Here is a 15,795-nt window from a genome sequence, read left to right as displayed (position 1 = left end):
ACTGGACAAAAACCTGTAACCTGCAACAAACAGCAGATTGGAGTTGATGGACAAAAGCCTTCTGCTAGCCTTACAGTGTAGGAACACGTAAGATACAGAATAACTTTTGTCCTGGGAGTAACATGCAAAAAAAAGCCAGTACTCACTCTCCAGGTCATGAGAGAGCCACGGATTTTCCACATGATTTTAGCCAACACAGAATTCCTAAAAATTACCTCTGGAATGCAAAGAAATTCTCTGTTCACAAGCATAACATGCATACTATTCCACAGAGCTATGGGAGGCAATTTAATCATGGCAAATCTATGGGGAAGTTTTTCTAAATACCACTCTGTGGATAATAAACACCCATTAAATCCTGTTGTTAACGTGAAAGCTAATTACACTGTTTCATTTGTTTTTACTACCACCGACCTGGTGCGTGTGTCAATAAACAGCACATTAGGTCTCTTCTGTTCCGTATAAAGTATGTTTTCTTGATTCAGCTATATACATACAAATGAGCCAAACAAAACAGCAGACTTACTCGTTATTTGTTTTGTAGGCAATTCTCTAACTTAGTGCTCCTTTGCCCTTCTCTATCTTTCATCTCTAATACTCGTTAAGTTGCAGTACAATATAAATACCACATTGTGCTAACAGCACTGAACTTCGGGAACAACCTCCCAAAATCATTTCCTATAAAAACCAAAGACTTAAAAAGAGTATCTTCCCTGAAGTCTGTACAAGCTATGCTGCAGTTGGTAAGACTCAAATACAACACCAGGTTAGTATCTTGTGCTGTTGTTTGCTGCTACTGTAGAAATAGTTCAAATGATGCTTGAAACCTTAAAGAAGCTGTGCAACAACTGATGGACCAGCCAACCAGAGAGAGCTGCTGCTTCACACCCTGCCATCTAACCAGCCCTTTTGACTGAACAGTCAACATGTGCAGGTCCCTTCAATCACCCAATCGCTAGATGGTTTTTGTAAAGATGATACAGAACAAGGGATTATTACTGGTTTGGGCAAAACCCAAACTCAAACCATCCTTGGTTTCAATTTCAGTTTCACAGCTTCAAGAAATAAATGAAAGACAAAGTTCCTGGCACTACAGGATATTCAACATAGCAAGTAAGGTATTGTCTAGGTCAACAGAGGACTCCTGCTTTACTGCAGGAACTCCTGGCTCACCCACAGGTTCAGTATGAAATTGGGAAAGCCCCTGGCTTGAACAAGAAATGGTTCAGCAAATCTGAAGGATTTGATAGTTACCTCAAATTTACATAAGTAAATGTATTTGGAAGAGAAGACTGTGTGAAAGCTCCTCTGACATTGGGAAGGATTTAAGCCAGATTACTCTTTCTCTATGAACACTGAAGTCACCTGTTCCTTTTCTAAGCATCAGAGTAACCAAAATAGGATTTGAACTTTAAAATTAGCAGTCTCTGTGGTGAGAGAGAAACAATACTACTGTATCCCTACCAAGCTGTGTTTATGTAATGCAGGCACACGTGCTTCCTGTGTCTGGTCTGGACAAAATGGGAGCAATAAAAGCCTTGAGGCTGCTATTGTAAAATTCTCTTTCAGACCTTCTTTTAACCTCCAACTCCAATTCACTTCTATGAAAAGGTCCATCCAACACCAGCCTTGAGGGATCAGATAGACCACAGATAGCATGGAGATCATGAGAAAGTAAGTCTTCAGCACCACTATCACAGACTGGAATTTTATCATAATAGTTCATCTCTTTAGTACTTTGGCCCATGAGAATGTGAAACAGAAAGCATCTCTCCCACAAACAGGGCTGATTCATTGGGCAGGCTGCCTCTCACAGTGACCTGTGCCAGCTCATTCTGAGATAAGAAGTCTTGAGACTTGGGACAACTGCTGGATTCATAAATGCACAAATATAGGAGTTGGGGCTTACAAAATAGAACATCAGAATTTCCATAAAGCTCAGAAAAGTATATTTCTCACATATATAGAATTATAAATATATACCTATATACATAAAAGACTTTCATGTAGTCACTATGAAGGATTATTTTATTCAAACACTGCTCCATCTGTATATTAAATAAACACTGATCACAATTATTCTTTCTTTTTGGAAATCAAACAGTCCCAACTACACAGGAAGATGTGGTCAAACAGGAGACTCTTCTTTTCAGCCGAACACAGCACAAATGCTAAACGTTAAATGCTTCATTTCTCCAGGAAGTTTCTCTTGGATGCCTACACCCAAGTGAAACTGAGAGAAGTTTTCTTTCCTTTTTTTTTGCAAGGAACTAAGTGAACATTTGAACCTAATGTTTCATTATCCTTCCACACCAGAAGCAAGTTTGGAAAGTTGACTGTTTGAAGCTCCAAAGGAGTATCTTTATAAAAAATAAGAGAAAAAAAAAAACAAAACAAAAAAAAAACAAACCACCACCAAAATATAATCAATCCCTCCATAACTGGAACCACCACTGCCCTCTAGAGTCTTCTGGGAAAATTCTGTTTACTGACCAGCTCTGCTACTTTAATAGACACACACAGAGATGTATTTATGTACCATGACATTAAACTATCCTGAGTTAAATCTAGATATTTTAGCAACATTGTCTTTACAACATCACTCTGAATTTTGCACTGCCTCAAACATGTATGTGATGGAGCTGGCCATGTTAGCACAACAACAGACACATCAACATGTGTCTTGGGCAGAACTGCCAACAGCTGCAGTGGAAGGCACCCCTGCTTGGTCTCCATGTGAAGCATGTTGCTGGACCCAGAGTATCTGATACTTTCACCAACATGTGAAGACAGCCATGCACATTGGGGTCAGTGCTGAACAACCAGTCCCAGCAGAAGCCTCACAAGGAAGTGGAAATCAACAGTTACCATGACATATAATTCACGAGGCACCCAGGAAATCAGAAATCAAAACATGACCCCAAACATTAAAAAAAAAATCCAGAAATGGGCAGAAACAGCAGCACATTACAGTAAATCCTCTTTGGAAATCTGTCTCTGAAGTTTGGAGAGAACAGGGGAAAACAGAAAACAGTTTGAATAATGCATTCTTTCTACTATTCAAAAGCAGATGTATATGGGTTTTATCTTGCCATCAGACTAGAACATTTTTGCCATGACAAGAAAGAGGGAACATCCTCTGTCAAAGAAGCAGCAGCCAACTTCCATATTAGGTCAACATTTCTGGGTTGTTATTCAAATCTATCAAGAGCGAGATTAATAACAGCCAGAAGCTGCCATAGTCCTGTTCACCACAGTAAGGGCTGCGATGTCAAGCTGAACAGTATAGTGGACCCTCAGCAAAAAAAACATTCCCAAGAATCAACACCATGTAAGCCTACAGCCCCACTTTTTGATCTGTGGACTCCTGGGAACAAAATACAATTAAACCAGCCTTGGACAGATTTCAGAAGTTGCTTTTAATTTTGCAGGCCTGTTTTTGCATATACAAACTATCTGGAAAAGAAACATGGGACAGCAGAAATGTGGAAATACCTATTTTGATGCATAGTGCAGACAGAGAGATATTTAGCTGTCTGATTTCAAGACACATTTGCTTGTTTTCAATGACCTTAACTATTCAGTTGTTTAAGCCTGACTTTTTTGAGTATGTAAAAGAAACTGAGCAAGCCAACTGTGACACTAGGTTTCAAGTGAGTGAATGTACAGCCCTTCTAGTTGTGTCCAAAGGAACAAGTCAAGGAACACCATGAGACACTTATTAGCTTCCTAAGCTCAAATGCCAAAGCCCCAGGGGTTTGGTTTTGCAAGTGGAGCTCTCAGCATGCATCTCCACTAGCAGACTGCTCATTCAGCATTTCCATTATGCAGTCAAACAGGTTGAGATCTGAAAACCAGTAATTTCATCTGAAGTAAAACCTTGGCAAAACATCTTTGGTCAGACCAGAAGCAGATTTTGTTTTAGAAAGAGATTAAGTTTATATTAGAAAGAAGAAATATTTATAAAACCCCCCACATTATAAGGCAATGGTTTTATCAAGGCCAGATTAGCTTCTGCAGTAAGTGGCTCAGAACTCGGGAGGCTCCAAAAGCTTCTCTGTTCAGTTATAGGGTGATGAACCTCCACTACAGTCCTGGAGTTACTTCCTCCTAAGAGGTCCAATGACAGATTTCTGAAAATATTAATTCAAAGACGGGATGTTGTAATTTCCCTCTTAAGATAAGGGTTGGATTTGCCCCCATACTTGGTGATATTCCACTAGATCTTAACTGAGTATTGGGAACCCTTCCCAGCCAAGTCTACTAAGGAAACGATTGTGCCAGTTTTCTGGGCCATTAAGAGTAGAGAGCTCAAAAAGAAGATGTCCAGGACTAAGGAATGGTATGATCACAATGAGCATCTCTTTGGCTTAGGGATCAGGCTAACCTTCCTCCACTATCAGGACAGCTGGTCTGCTGCTGGAAGCCCTGTGTTAGTTTCAGGCAGCCTGGACTGAGATCAATGGGCTTGTCTAATGACATAACAGATAAGTGACGTTTCTCCCCCAGTGCAGCCAGGCCCTGGAAGCATCGCAGGATCATGACACAGAGAAACAGCTATGCTGTGAGATCTCATGTTGCAGAAAACCCCTGTTATAGACTGCACTGTTACAGAAAAATAAAAGTAGCTAGAAACAGGCTACAAAAAAAAAATCAGAATGGTGCTTTACAGCAAAAAGCAATGCTTTAAATTCTTTTGAAACCCCATACACAAGCATCTGGAAAGGCACATACTTTACATTAGTGTTGGTGCAGATGATGTACTCAATCTCATCAGAGTAAGGATTCTGAAATGTGAAGCTGCTGGTTCTGATAAGCATCCATTCCCGGTTTTTGGTGCGAAAACGATACATCACAGAGAGAACTTGACCTTTCAGTTTCACAACCTGCAATACCATTCAGAAAGGTTAATATAAGGAAATTGCTACCTCCTGTACAAATGAACAGAACCCAGGAATAACTGGTGTATTTTAAACTTGAATTACAGAAAGCTATGGACATATTCTGGCTTTCAAAAGAGGAAAGAGTGAGCCACTATTTGAATGGAAAGAACACTGATAAGCCACTGTCCATTTTAATTGTATTAATGAAAACAGCAAATTCTTTGCTTGAACAACCTATTTGTTTATAACTAAGAATTCAGACACCTGACAACGCTCAGTTCAAATTCTGGTTTTGACAGATGAGGTTTTGAAGTCAATAGTTGGGCATCAAGTGAGAATTAAGAAGCAGCCAAGTAAAGTACACTCAAAACAATATTTGCACAGTGGCACTGTAGTTGCCTTTCATGTGGCATCTAAAAACCTTGGCTTAAGTCAGAAGAAATAAATATATTGTTCCAAGTCATTCAGCTGGCACTTACCTGGGCTATCTATGTTTATTTTTTACTGCTTTTCCACCAAGATATCTCAGGGGTGCCTCAGGGAAGGAAAGGGAAAGTCTGCTGCAAGGAAATGCCACATCTCATTGTGGATTGTTAATCCTTATCCACTGGAATTTATTTTCTATTAGCTATCTGCAGCCTGTATTCTCTAAAAGGACAAACCCCCAGTATTTACCCTTTGCCTTTATCGACAAGTAACTGTATTAATAAAAATGCTTCAATCCTGTTTTTTCCAAAGGTCTGCATTTCAATCTGATCAACTGGATATGGAATTAAATTGAAAGAATGCAAATAGAAGATAAAAAGCCCTTTAGTAATGCCCAAGAAAGCTCAAAACAACACTGAGGCAAATGCCTATTTTTTTGCTACTTTTGTCGTGTGAGTTAAGTGAGTGACATTCTTTTATCAGCAATTTTCTACTACCACACCCAGGGTAGAAACCATAGAGCTTGTGTAAAAGTGTTCAATCCGAACAGCATCCTACTGGACATCCAATAGCTGTATTCTGGATCCTCTGATACTAAGCTCTATTTGTTGATTTTGGCCTTGAGATTTTCTTGTTCCAGCCTGATTTTCCCACCCTGATGAATGAATTTATCTTCCCAAGGAAGTAAAAGCTTTGAGATGGATTCTGGCAATTGACCAAAATCTGTAAAACCCTCCTCCCTCCTCTGATATGCCCCAACCTGGTTCTGATACTGTTAGCAAATTAGAAATGTCAAGTTTTGAGAGGGTTTTTAAAAAACAAGTGTTATTGCAAATCACAGTTGTGTTTTAACAAAGAGACTTCCATGGCCAAACTAACAATAATAAAACAAACTGCAGTGATCTATTGTCCTGAAGTCTGAACTAAGCAAATATTAATTCTGTAATAATATATAAAGAATAGAGATCACTAGTGGGAAAATCCTGAACTGTCTTAAACCAGAGCACACAAACAAAATAGCACCAAAAAAAAAAATCAAAGCTAATATTTAATCTTTGCTTTCTTACATTCTTTGGAAATAAAAACCACCTGGTGCATAGCTTTACTGTTTACTTCAGTCTTTTATTGCATGACTGAAGGAACAGCCCAAATCATACTGCTGCTCTACTGAACAAAAATATACTTAAAAAGGAATTGCCTACCAAAGAAACAGCACAGTATTTTTATAGATTGGATACAGGTTGAGTGAACAGAAACTTTCACTTAATCTGCATCTTTTTCTGCTCTCTTTTTGTATGACCTTAAGCAAATCATGTAGGTCTGATCCAGCAAATCATTTGTGCACATGCCTAATAGTGAGTAGTGACAGCAAAGTCCCCAGCAACCCAGTTCTGAGATACTCTGGCAGCTTCCCACTGCCTGATCTCACTCTCAGTGAACACTGTGTGGACCAAGTCATTAACTTGAATGTTAGTTATTCAGCCCTTCTGAGCCCCAGGCAATCACTTCAGAGACGGATGTTTGACATGTTATTACCCAGCAGCTCTCTGTCATTGTCTCTTGGATAAATTAATGGAATCAATCATTTGGGCACTAGTGAAAAACAGCATATGTGCTCTTGCTGTTCTTGCACCACTGGTGCGATCAGGCACAAATTCAGAGAGCTGAACCAGCTGAAAGCTAGTCCCATGCAAAAGAAATTAGTACCCTAACTAGCCCACCCAGCAAGTCCATCTGTGCTAGCATCACCACAGTAGAAAGGGTGGGAAGGTCAGGGAGGAGAGAAGATGCGGAGTAGTACCTGACTCCTGGTGACAGCTACCCATCAGGTAGGTTCCCCTGCAACATCACACCCCCACTCAAGGTGGGGCAGAGAAGATAACTGGGTGTGGTCAGCCTACCTAAAGCATCTAACTTTAACAGGCTCCTCCCTGCAAACCAACATCCTGAAAAGTCTTTGACTGCTTTTTGAACTCAGCCTGCTCAAGGGACATTGAAGTGGATGCAGAGTGTTCACAGCCTTTTCTGCTAGCTCAGCAGTGGGGCTGCTAGTCTATGCCTAAAGGAGGGGATGGTGAAAAATAGCTCAGAAGTACCAGTATCCTATGCTATCTCCAACGCTTCTGTAGAGACCATAACTTCAGTTTCACAACCTATTCTATCAACACAGAACAGCATCTAGTCATTTTCCCCAGAGAGGCTTTCCAGGCTCACTTTTTGCATGCCATGCCTCAATAAATAGTTAGTTATACAAATTGTTTTAGAAGTCACTTCATATCCACACTTCACAGCTAAAAATACATCTCAGTATCCAACCCAAGATATCAATCTCGCTTGAGCTATAGGCTGTTGTCAAGAAAATCTGGAACCACTTAGATCAACTGAACCTCAGTAATCAGTCAAACATAATATGCCACGCTCTCTAGTGCAGCAGGGAAGGTGTTGAAAAGATCAGCAACAGTCAGAGGACTTGGGGAAAGCACTCCTACTGTATGTCCCAGACCAATTTGTAACATTAAGCTCTGCAACGGAATAAATGCCTTTGATATAGCTGATGTAAAAACATGGCCCACTGTAAAAACGAATCCAAATCAGTAACTCTTTCCATATGTTGTATATCTTTTGTTACTTCTCTCTGCATTCCAATTTCCTAGTAGGAAAAAGGGTCAAATTCTCTGTTGATATGAAGTGGTGTAACTTCCATTAACTTATATGAAATATATCATCTATGCTAGCAGAGAATTTAGGTCACAAACAATCCAGCATTAGAGGGGTAGAACTACTTTCAAATCAACAGCCCATCTTGGGAGCTAAATACTTTCAGTTGCCACTTACCAGAGTGGGATCTGTGCAGGCATCTCCAGAACAGTTCTAACTGTGAACACCCATTTAAATTTTTGTAAAAAGAAAGCAAAATGTATAACTATACTGATTTATTTCTGAAAATACAGCCAACACACATGCTGCATTTAAACTACCATTTATGCAGCTTAACTGATTACTAACTAATCAACAAATTGTTTCCTATCTTGCCCCTCCTCCTGCATAACAGAAGAAATACCTTGAAATGTAAAATAAAAGCTACTTCTCTGAACAAAATAATAACAATAATAAATAAATCATGGAAGAAAAGGAGCAGGACACAGCACCTGTTGGAAACTCTCTCTCAAATGGCTTTGATCTTCAGGATGGCAGAATTCTAAAATATCTTTCCCCAGAAGATCCTAGAATAAAACATAAAGATGTGTAAAAACCGTAAACCACAGCACAAATCCACTGTCAGATCTGCAAGTAATCCTTGCAGACACTACATCTACCTGCCTTAGTGGAACTACTCAGTTTATCAGGGATGAATCATACAAACAGGTTTGTAGGCATCATATCCCACACTGTATTTCTACCGTTGTACAGATATATGTATTTACAAACAAATTTTAAGTGTTTTTTTGTAATAACTGTGAAATGGTGTCTTGAAGAGGCTGACATCCTCTACTACAGATCATTTTATGGCACTAGTTTTTGTAAAAACAATAAAGCTACCTAAAATCAAAGTAAGTGGGAAAAATAAATGAGCAAGACATTTTTTCTTCCAAACTGCAACTATTGAGAGTTATCCAAGGGAGAGTTGTGGTAGTCAGGATTTCATTTACTATTCTACCCAGTTCTGTGACTAGCCTTCTATTAAGAGGAGCAGATGTAAGCCTAAAGGATAACAGATGCCATAAATGATGTTTGCTTACTGCTCAATAGATTGGCAGAAGTAAAGATTTACAGGACTAAAACTCTCTCCAAGCACTGTTAACTTTTTATCACAGAACTGTCTTCAGTGGAAAGCTGTGAAGGTTTAAAGCATCTGCATATTTGCAGTGCCTCACTGACCTGGGGCTGGTAGCCAATGACGCTGATGCACCTTGGGTCGACGAAGGTAATGACTCCATCAGAATTGTGCCTGGACAAGAACTCAGTGGGGACCGACATGCCATTCATGTCCATGCACACTGGAGAGCTGGTCACCTAGGACCAAATCAGCCCACAGAACAGTCACCTTAAGTCAAATTTGATTACATAGCTAAAGAACAAAATCTGTTGGCAGACTGCTAATTACTAAAGGAGGTCATAAATAAAAGAGTGGAAATAAATGACACACAACAGCCTTTAGTCTAGTTTGCAAATATCTCACCCCAAGACACCTATCTAGACTTAACAGCATGGCAGGAAAACAAACACACAAGAAGTTCTGAAGAAGGAGAGATTTAGTAGGGATGTAAGTACAGCTGGATTCATATCCATGGATTCCTACTGAGGACACAAACCGGACTAATGTTTTCTTACAGCCTTCAAAAATAACTGTTAACAAGGTCCCAACGCAAAAAAAAACCCAAAATCTCATTATTTTGCTGTCTTGAAACAGATTAGCCTGTTAACTGTATGCAAGACTTCAATCTGCTACTATAGAACAGAGTTTTACTTAGTGCACCTTGACTCCTCTATGACTAAGCCCATCCACAGATCCTCTGCCTGCTCTTCCTCAGACAGCCTGCTGGATCTTTTAATGTAACAGATGTTTTGACACTCCACATGTTACTCATGTAATTTTCTTGGAAATAATTTTTCTTTGGCAGTTGTAACATATGAATCCCCACAACTTCCTTCTCTCCAACAGCAGAATATATCACCCGTGATTATAAAAGCATGATTAACCTAAAAACCATCATGCAACACTTTTGCAACTCTGCCATCACAATGGAGACACGCTCTGCAGAAGTGCTAACACTTGCAGTATGTGCAGGCTGTTCTCTGATAAGATGAGCTTATCACCTGTGCTCTAATGAAAGGGTCATTCTACCTTGTAAGAAGGAGTGATGCCATCCTTAGCAGATGGCAATGAGCACATGCCAATAGGAGATCATGCAAGAGGCTCAAACACATTCACCCATGGCAGAATTCCAGACCGGGAAGATAAAAATTAGCCTTCCTGCTTCAGTGAAGGAGATTCACCGTGACTGCTCTAGCTCCTGCTCAGAGCTCTCATCAGCAATGGATAAAGGAAGAAAATGTAACACATCAATTGCAACCATCTGGACAAAAAGGAAGTAAAATTTTATCCTGACAGTTCCCTTGGCTGACATCACATCTAAATGCACAATACAATACACACTGAGAATAAAGCTATTCTTTGTGAAGTGCCTTTTGACTACCTTATCTTTACCATTTTCAGAATAACTCCTGCAATCAGTTTTTCAAGTAGTTGATTTGCCAGGGAGAGAGAATGAATGGAAGAATAGCAGGGCACATATCACTGGCTTTGGGAGCCACTTTAACCTATCACCTGCCATGCCTGTAGTCCCATGTTTCTTACTATCTACAATATCCCAGCCTTACACACCCCAGAGGATATGAGGTTTGTACATGCTCATCTTCCAGGAACTTCTTTGCTGCTGTTTTTGGATTAAGTTCACATACTCACCAAAACCACATTTCCATTTTGCCCTGTTGACATTTTCTAAACAAGTGACTGGCTGCACACAGGCATCAAGGTGCTTTGTATTTTGGAGGCATGTTAAAAGTTAGAATCTAGTACCAGAACTTTGTGCAAATGTTGTACAACTAAACCACAACACTGACTATGCTTTTGGAAGTAGTTTGTATAAGGAAAGACTGGCATTACCTGAAGCCTTCCTATTGCCACGAGGCAGTATTTACTACCTTGTCCCACATCAGCATCTTCTTCTGGTATAGTCATTCCTAAAGTAAATAACAAACACTGTTATAATTGGGAAATTGAGATGAGCAGAGATGGTGCTAGACTGATTCTATACTATTCTAAATGTTTTAAATCATTCAAAATAACTGTATTGTCTTCTCTAGGATTCAGGCATCATCTCTGGGTTCAGATTAGATGATCTTCCTCAGTCATGCTCAATCCTACATACCTCACATGCATATACAGTACCCATGGCACCAATTTTGGCTGCTGGACAAAGCAGAACCAAAAATCCCATTATAAACAGAGATGGACAGTGACATTTATGTGAATTCTACTCTCCAGCATGTTACTGGAACCATGTAGTCACTTCATCTGGTCGGTGAATGCACATCATGTTCAGTTTTCTTTGTGAATAATGTATTACAATGAGCCTTGAAAACAAGGCAGAGCTTAGATTATTCATTAACTTCATGCTCATATTTAACAGCTGGTTTTACTTTTTTCTATAATGAACTAAGTCTGGGTTCTTAAGTTGAAAGACTGAAAAAATTCAGATGCTTCATGAATAGTGTTTGTTTCTGTTGTGTAACAGGAGTAACTACTATAAACACAGGAATCATTTCAAAACATACACGTGTGCTGTTTTCCATCCCAGTATTTCACAAATAGGAATGTTCACATTAGCGCTGTTTACTTGCTAGTTGGCTAAGCCTTTAGTTAAGGCTATTTCCCAACTCCAGGTTTGAGATAGTAATTTCCTACGAAGTACTTAAAAAAACATCTTCCGAAAGTGACACTGCTGACTTATTTTGAGTGATGTGTAAACTCTTTCACAAGGCTTTTCAAGGAACTCAGTCACAACAGGCAGTGAATCATTTAAGAGGCACTTTAAAGCACTAATTAAATTAATTACAAAGCAGCTACCAATTATGAAACAGCCACTCGATTCTCAAAGTTTATAATTCCCAGTGTAAGTTAATCTTTGGACTGTGCAGAGGATGACAGCATACAACTTCCTTAAATGACAACTACGTAAAATGACTACAAATGCTGCTGAAGAAACTGAAGCAGTCTCTGAAGGAAGTTATTTTCCATCAAAATAGTTGAATTCTATCTGACAATCAGTTTCTATACAGCAGTCTACAGGCAGTTTTCAGTTCTCTTTGAGCTATATGATAAAATAAAAAACACAAAATATGAAAGAAAAAAGCTGTATTTTTGGATTGTACATTAAAACTTTTTTTGCAATGGAATTCCCAATTTTGGGGGTGTATCTTCATTTGCAGCTCCCAACAGATAAATGTGATTTTAACAGATAACTGGGATCTCGGAAGCTTTACGAAGAAAAAGCATTATTGTCCCTTCTGACAAGTGGGAAATTGAGGTGCAGCAGGAATTTCATTGTCACACTACACTACTTGTCTTCTACACAGTAATCTTGCTACCCAGACATAAAAATTTTTGCTCTAAATAACTCCTTAACTTCTAAACCCACTTGCAATCCTTCAAACAACAGGATACCCCTCTGAAATGTGTTCTTAGAAACTGTATGAGAAGATCAAGGTGGCAGTGTGTCACCTCAGGAATACATTATCATTAAACACTTATGTGAAAAATATCACTGGGTGGAATCAACACATTATTTTACAATAAAACATTATTCTGTGTTTCCAATGAAAGTTCCTCTGTGGGTCACTACAGACCCAAACTTTCACTGGAGATGCTTCACCTCATTCAGAAAATCCTTAAAAGGAAGACAACCTGCATATATCCCCCCTGCATGACTATTCTGCGCCGCATGCAGTTTATCAGGTCCTTCAGGCAGCTAAACTACAAAGCCTTGCTCCAGTATTTCACACACTATTATTCCAGCCTCTGTTTCTCTACACACTAAGGAAACCACAAACAAGATCCCAAACACCAGTAAGTCCCATTCTGAGACACCAGCATACCACAGAGAGCATAAACCACTGCATGAAACTACAGCTAAGAGAAGTACTACAGAAGTACTTTGAGAAGCTAAGAGAAGTATTAGAAGTACTTTCTTTTCCTTCCTTGCTTTGTTTACACAGTTATTTCTTCAATGCAAGACGAAGTACTAAGCTAACAACAGCTCCAGTAGGCAAAGGACCTGAATTTGACTGTCTCTTGAGAGACGATATTACCCTGAAAAAGCAGAAGCAAACGTACCTGTGTTGGACCCCAGTCTGTGTCCATTTAAGGCAAAATTTTGGCAGACAGATGGCTGCTATCTGTTCATATACATGTGGAGCATAGGGATTGTTGAGCTTCCAAAACTAAACCTACACTCCTCCACGTGAGCAATTCTAATTTTAAATAGGTAGAAAATGGTTAATTGACAGCTGTGTGCAGTTGCAGGGGATAAGAAGAAGCCAGAAGTTTCACCTGACAAAGTTGTGACTGGAGGTGTGAACCGAGAGCAGGACAAATGAAATGGTGTTTAGGAAGGAGCATGAGGACATAGACTCTGCTATGACAGAAATGCAGCACTGTACAAAAGCAACCATGGGAGGAAATAAAGCACTGGAGCTACCGAAGAGCTGACCCAACACTTTGGCTGGAAGATGGCAGCTAGGACTACATCCCTTCAAGAGATGGATGAGGAATCTTTTATTCCTTGGTCCTGAACTCAGCAGTGAAGCAAGTTCAACCATCAGCCACAAGAACAAATATTTTAAAAGCTGGTGCCTGAAGCATACACCATAAACATACATACATAACATGAACATATAGTTACATTCAGACACCTCAGTATAGGGGTCTGATCTCAAAGATGGTGACTGATTCTAGGTCCTACAATACCACCTTCAGGGGATTTTCTTGGTGGCTGCCTGGCACTTCTGAGAATCTGAGAATCACATGGTCTAAGTGCTGTTTTAAGGAAATAACTGTAAGCATTCTAGTTAGATAACCTTAACCAAAAGATCCCTCTTAAACAGCATTTTCCATTTAAGAAGGACAAATTTAAAAGTATTTTTCCTTGACTTCAAAAGCTTTTTCAATCGTTTCCTTAGTGGCACGGTGTATTGAGAATGACAACAAAGACACTCAGCTGGATGGCTTTTACTTTGCATAATCTTTTTCTCCTGCAGCTTTCAAACACACTTTCCTTTTTAGGAACTTGGTCCATGCTTGCTACTGCCCAAATAAACTCAAAGCAAGAAACAAGCTCCAAAATTAAACCTAGCTAAGAAGCATCATTTCTGATGTCACTCTTTTGGCAAGGGATGCTCTTCTAGTTTTCACCTTTTTGGTTTATTCCCCACCCCCCTAGGGTGGCTTATATTTGGTCTGTGTAACACACTGGAAAATGTATTAGTTGGGTTGTCTCACAAGACACCCTATGAATAAAAAATAGTCTGCCTTGAATTAATCAATACCTCATCCAGTGAATTGCTAACCCTTCTCTAAAAGGGCCTAGAGTAAAAACATGCCAAAATGACTGCCTGCTCATCTGCAATGTAGGTGCTGTTACTGACAGCATTCCATAGAGGGAAATTATTTTCTTTATTGTTTGCTGATAGTTACAAAAATTCAGCTGTAGGTGTGCTTTTTTGGGAGGATGCATTTGTATAAGGGATTTACTTTTGTTTTAGCGTACTTCCTATTGAACATACTTCAGTATAGACAGGTAAATAAAGATACATGCACTGCACTTACTACCAGTTTGTCCAGCTTTTAACAAAATGTAATATTTCTCCTTAACATCACCAAGTACCATCATTATCTCCAAGAAAAAGTTGCAAAAGCCTGGAAGAAAGCAGCCATGCTTTAGGCAGCACTAACAAAACAAACATACGTTATTCACATTCTTTGTATGTAACCCTGATATAGGATTTCTCAATACCAAATATATGTTCCTCTTGAATAATAAATATAGTGCTATGCTTGTTTAATGATTCAAGTTGATGTCAACAATTCACAAAGCTCAGCCTTCAGCTGAGCCTCACAAATAGAAGGCAGTGCCATGAGAGGTTATATTTAATTTCCAAGTATCCCTTATGCCAGCAAAGAGTTTCCCATAGGGCAATGGCATGTGTTTGTGTCGACTTAAGAAACTTAAGAGTTTTTCCAATGAGCTACCAGTTGGCTCTAACAACACAACAGAACCACTTTCTGCCTTTTTTCTCTATCTTTCTGTGAAACACAAAATAGTGTTAGTGGATTTGCAGGTTTGTTTCACTACACTCAAAATTAAATGATTTATAAGTCTTCAGAAGGTTGCTATTTAATTGCCCAGTGGTCAGCAGCAATCCCCTGCTAATGGCTACCTTCATCAGAACCATTGCACTGCACTGTGTGACTTTATCTCCCATACATAATAGAAAAAGGCTGTGCATGTTTACAGCATACCAAGGAAAAATCTCATCAAAGAAACCCAACAAAATTTAAATTCTTTTCTCTTTAAAAAAAGAAAGAAGGAAAAAAAAAAGCCTTGAAAATGACAGCACTGCAAAGAATATTCAAGCAACTATTTTGGTTTGTATTGGAGGAGAGAGTTTGCACAAACGACCAGATTCTGGCCAAAACGTTAAAATAACCTAACAGCTTTGGCATGCTGTGGTTAAGACGTTACGGTAAGTCTGAGCTGGAAGACTAAAATGTTTCTTATTTAACTAAGGAGAAAAAAAAAAAGATTTCAACATTATTTGAATTTAACCTTATTCTGGGACTTTCTATTTGAAATTTTTGAAATAAGTATCTATCTAAGCTTTTTCTTCACTATATGTTTTTCTGCAGGTCCTTGGTTTTCATCTA

The 15,795-nt window shown here is 39.1% G+C and overlaps 1 protein-coding gene across 1 annotated transcript in view; it reads right to left on the bottom strand.

Moving 5' to 3' along the window:
• ARNT2 (aryl hydrocarbon receptor nuclear translocator 2) overlaps positions 1 to 15,795 on the bottom strand; it is a 104,209-nt gene that overhangs the window by 20,951 nt on the left and 67,463 nt on the right. Inside the window, exons 9-12 of the mRNA XM_034066267.1 lie at positions 10,978 to 11,054; positions 9,189 to 9,323; positions 8,459 to 8,533; positions 4,735 to 4,886 (exon numbers count right to left, since the gene is read on the bottom strand). Of these exons, the coding sequence (XP_033922158.1) occupies positions 4,735 to 4,886; positions 8,459 to 8,533; positions 9,189 to 9,323; positions 10,978 to 11,054 (439 nt within the window). The remainder of the gene's footprint in view (positions 1 to 4,734; positions 4,887 to 8,458; positions 8,534 to 9,188; positions 9,324 to 10,977; positions 11,055 to 15,795) is intronic.

Source organism: Melopsittacus undulatus, chromosome 9, assembly GCF_012275295.1.
Source record: "Melopsittacus undulatus isolate bMelUnd1 chromosome 9, bMelUnd1.mat.Z, whole genome shotgun sequence".
Lineage (NCBI taxonomy): Eukaryota > Metazoa > Chordata > Aves > Psittaciformes > Psittaculidae > Melopsittacus > Melopsittacus undulatus.
The sequence above is the reverse complement of the archived record's forward strand: the minus strand, read 5'-3'. Positions and strand labels throughout refer to the sequence as shown.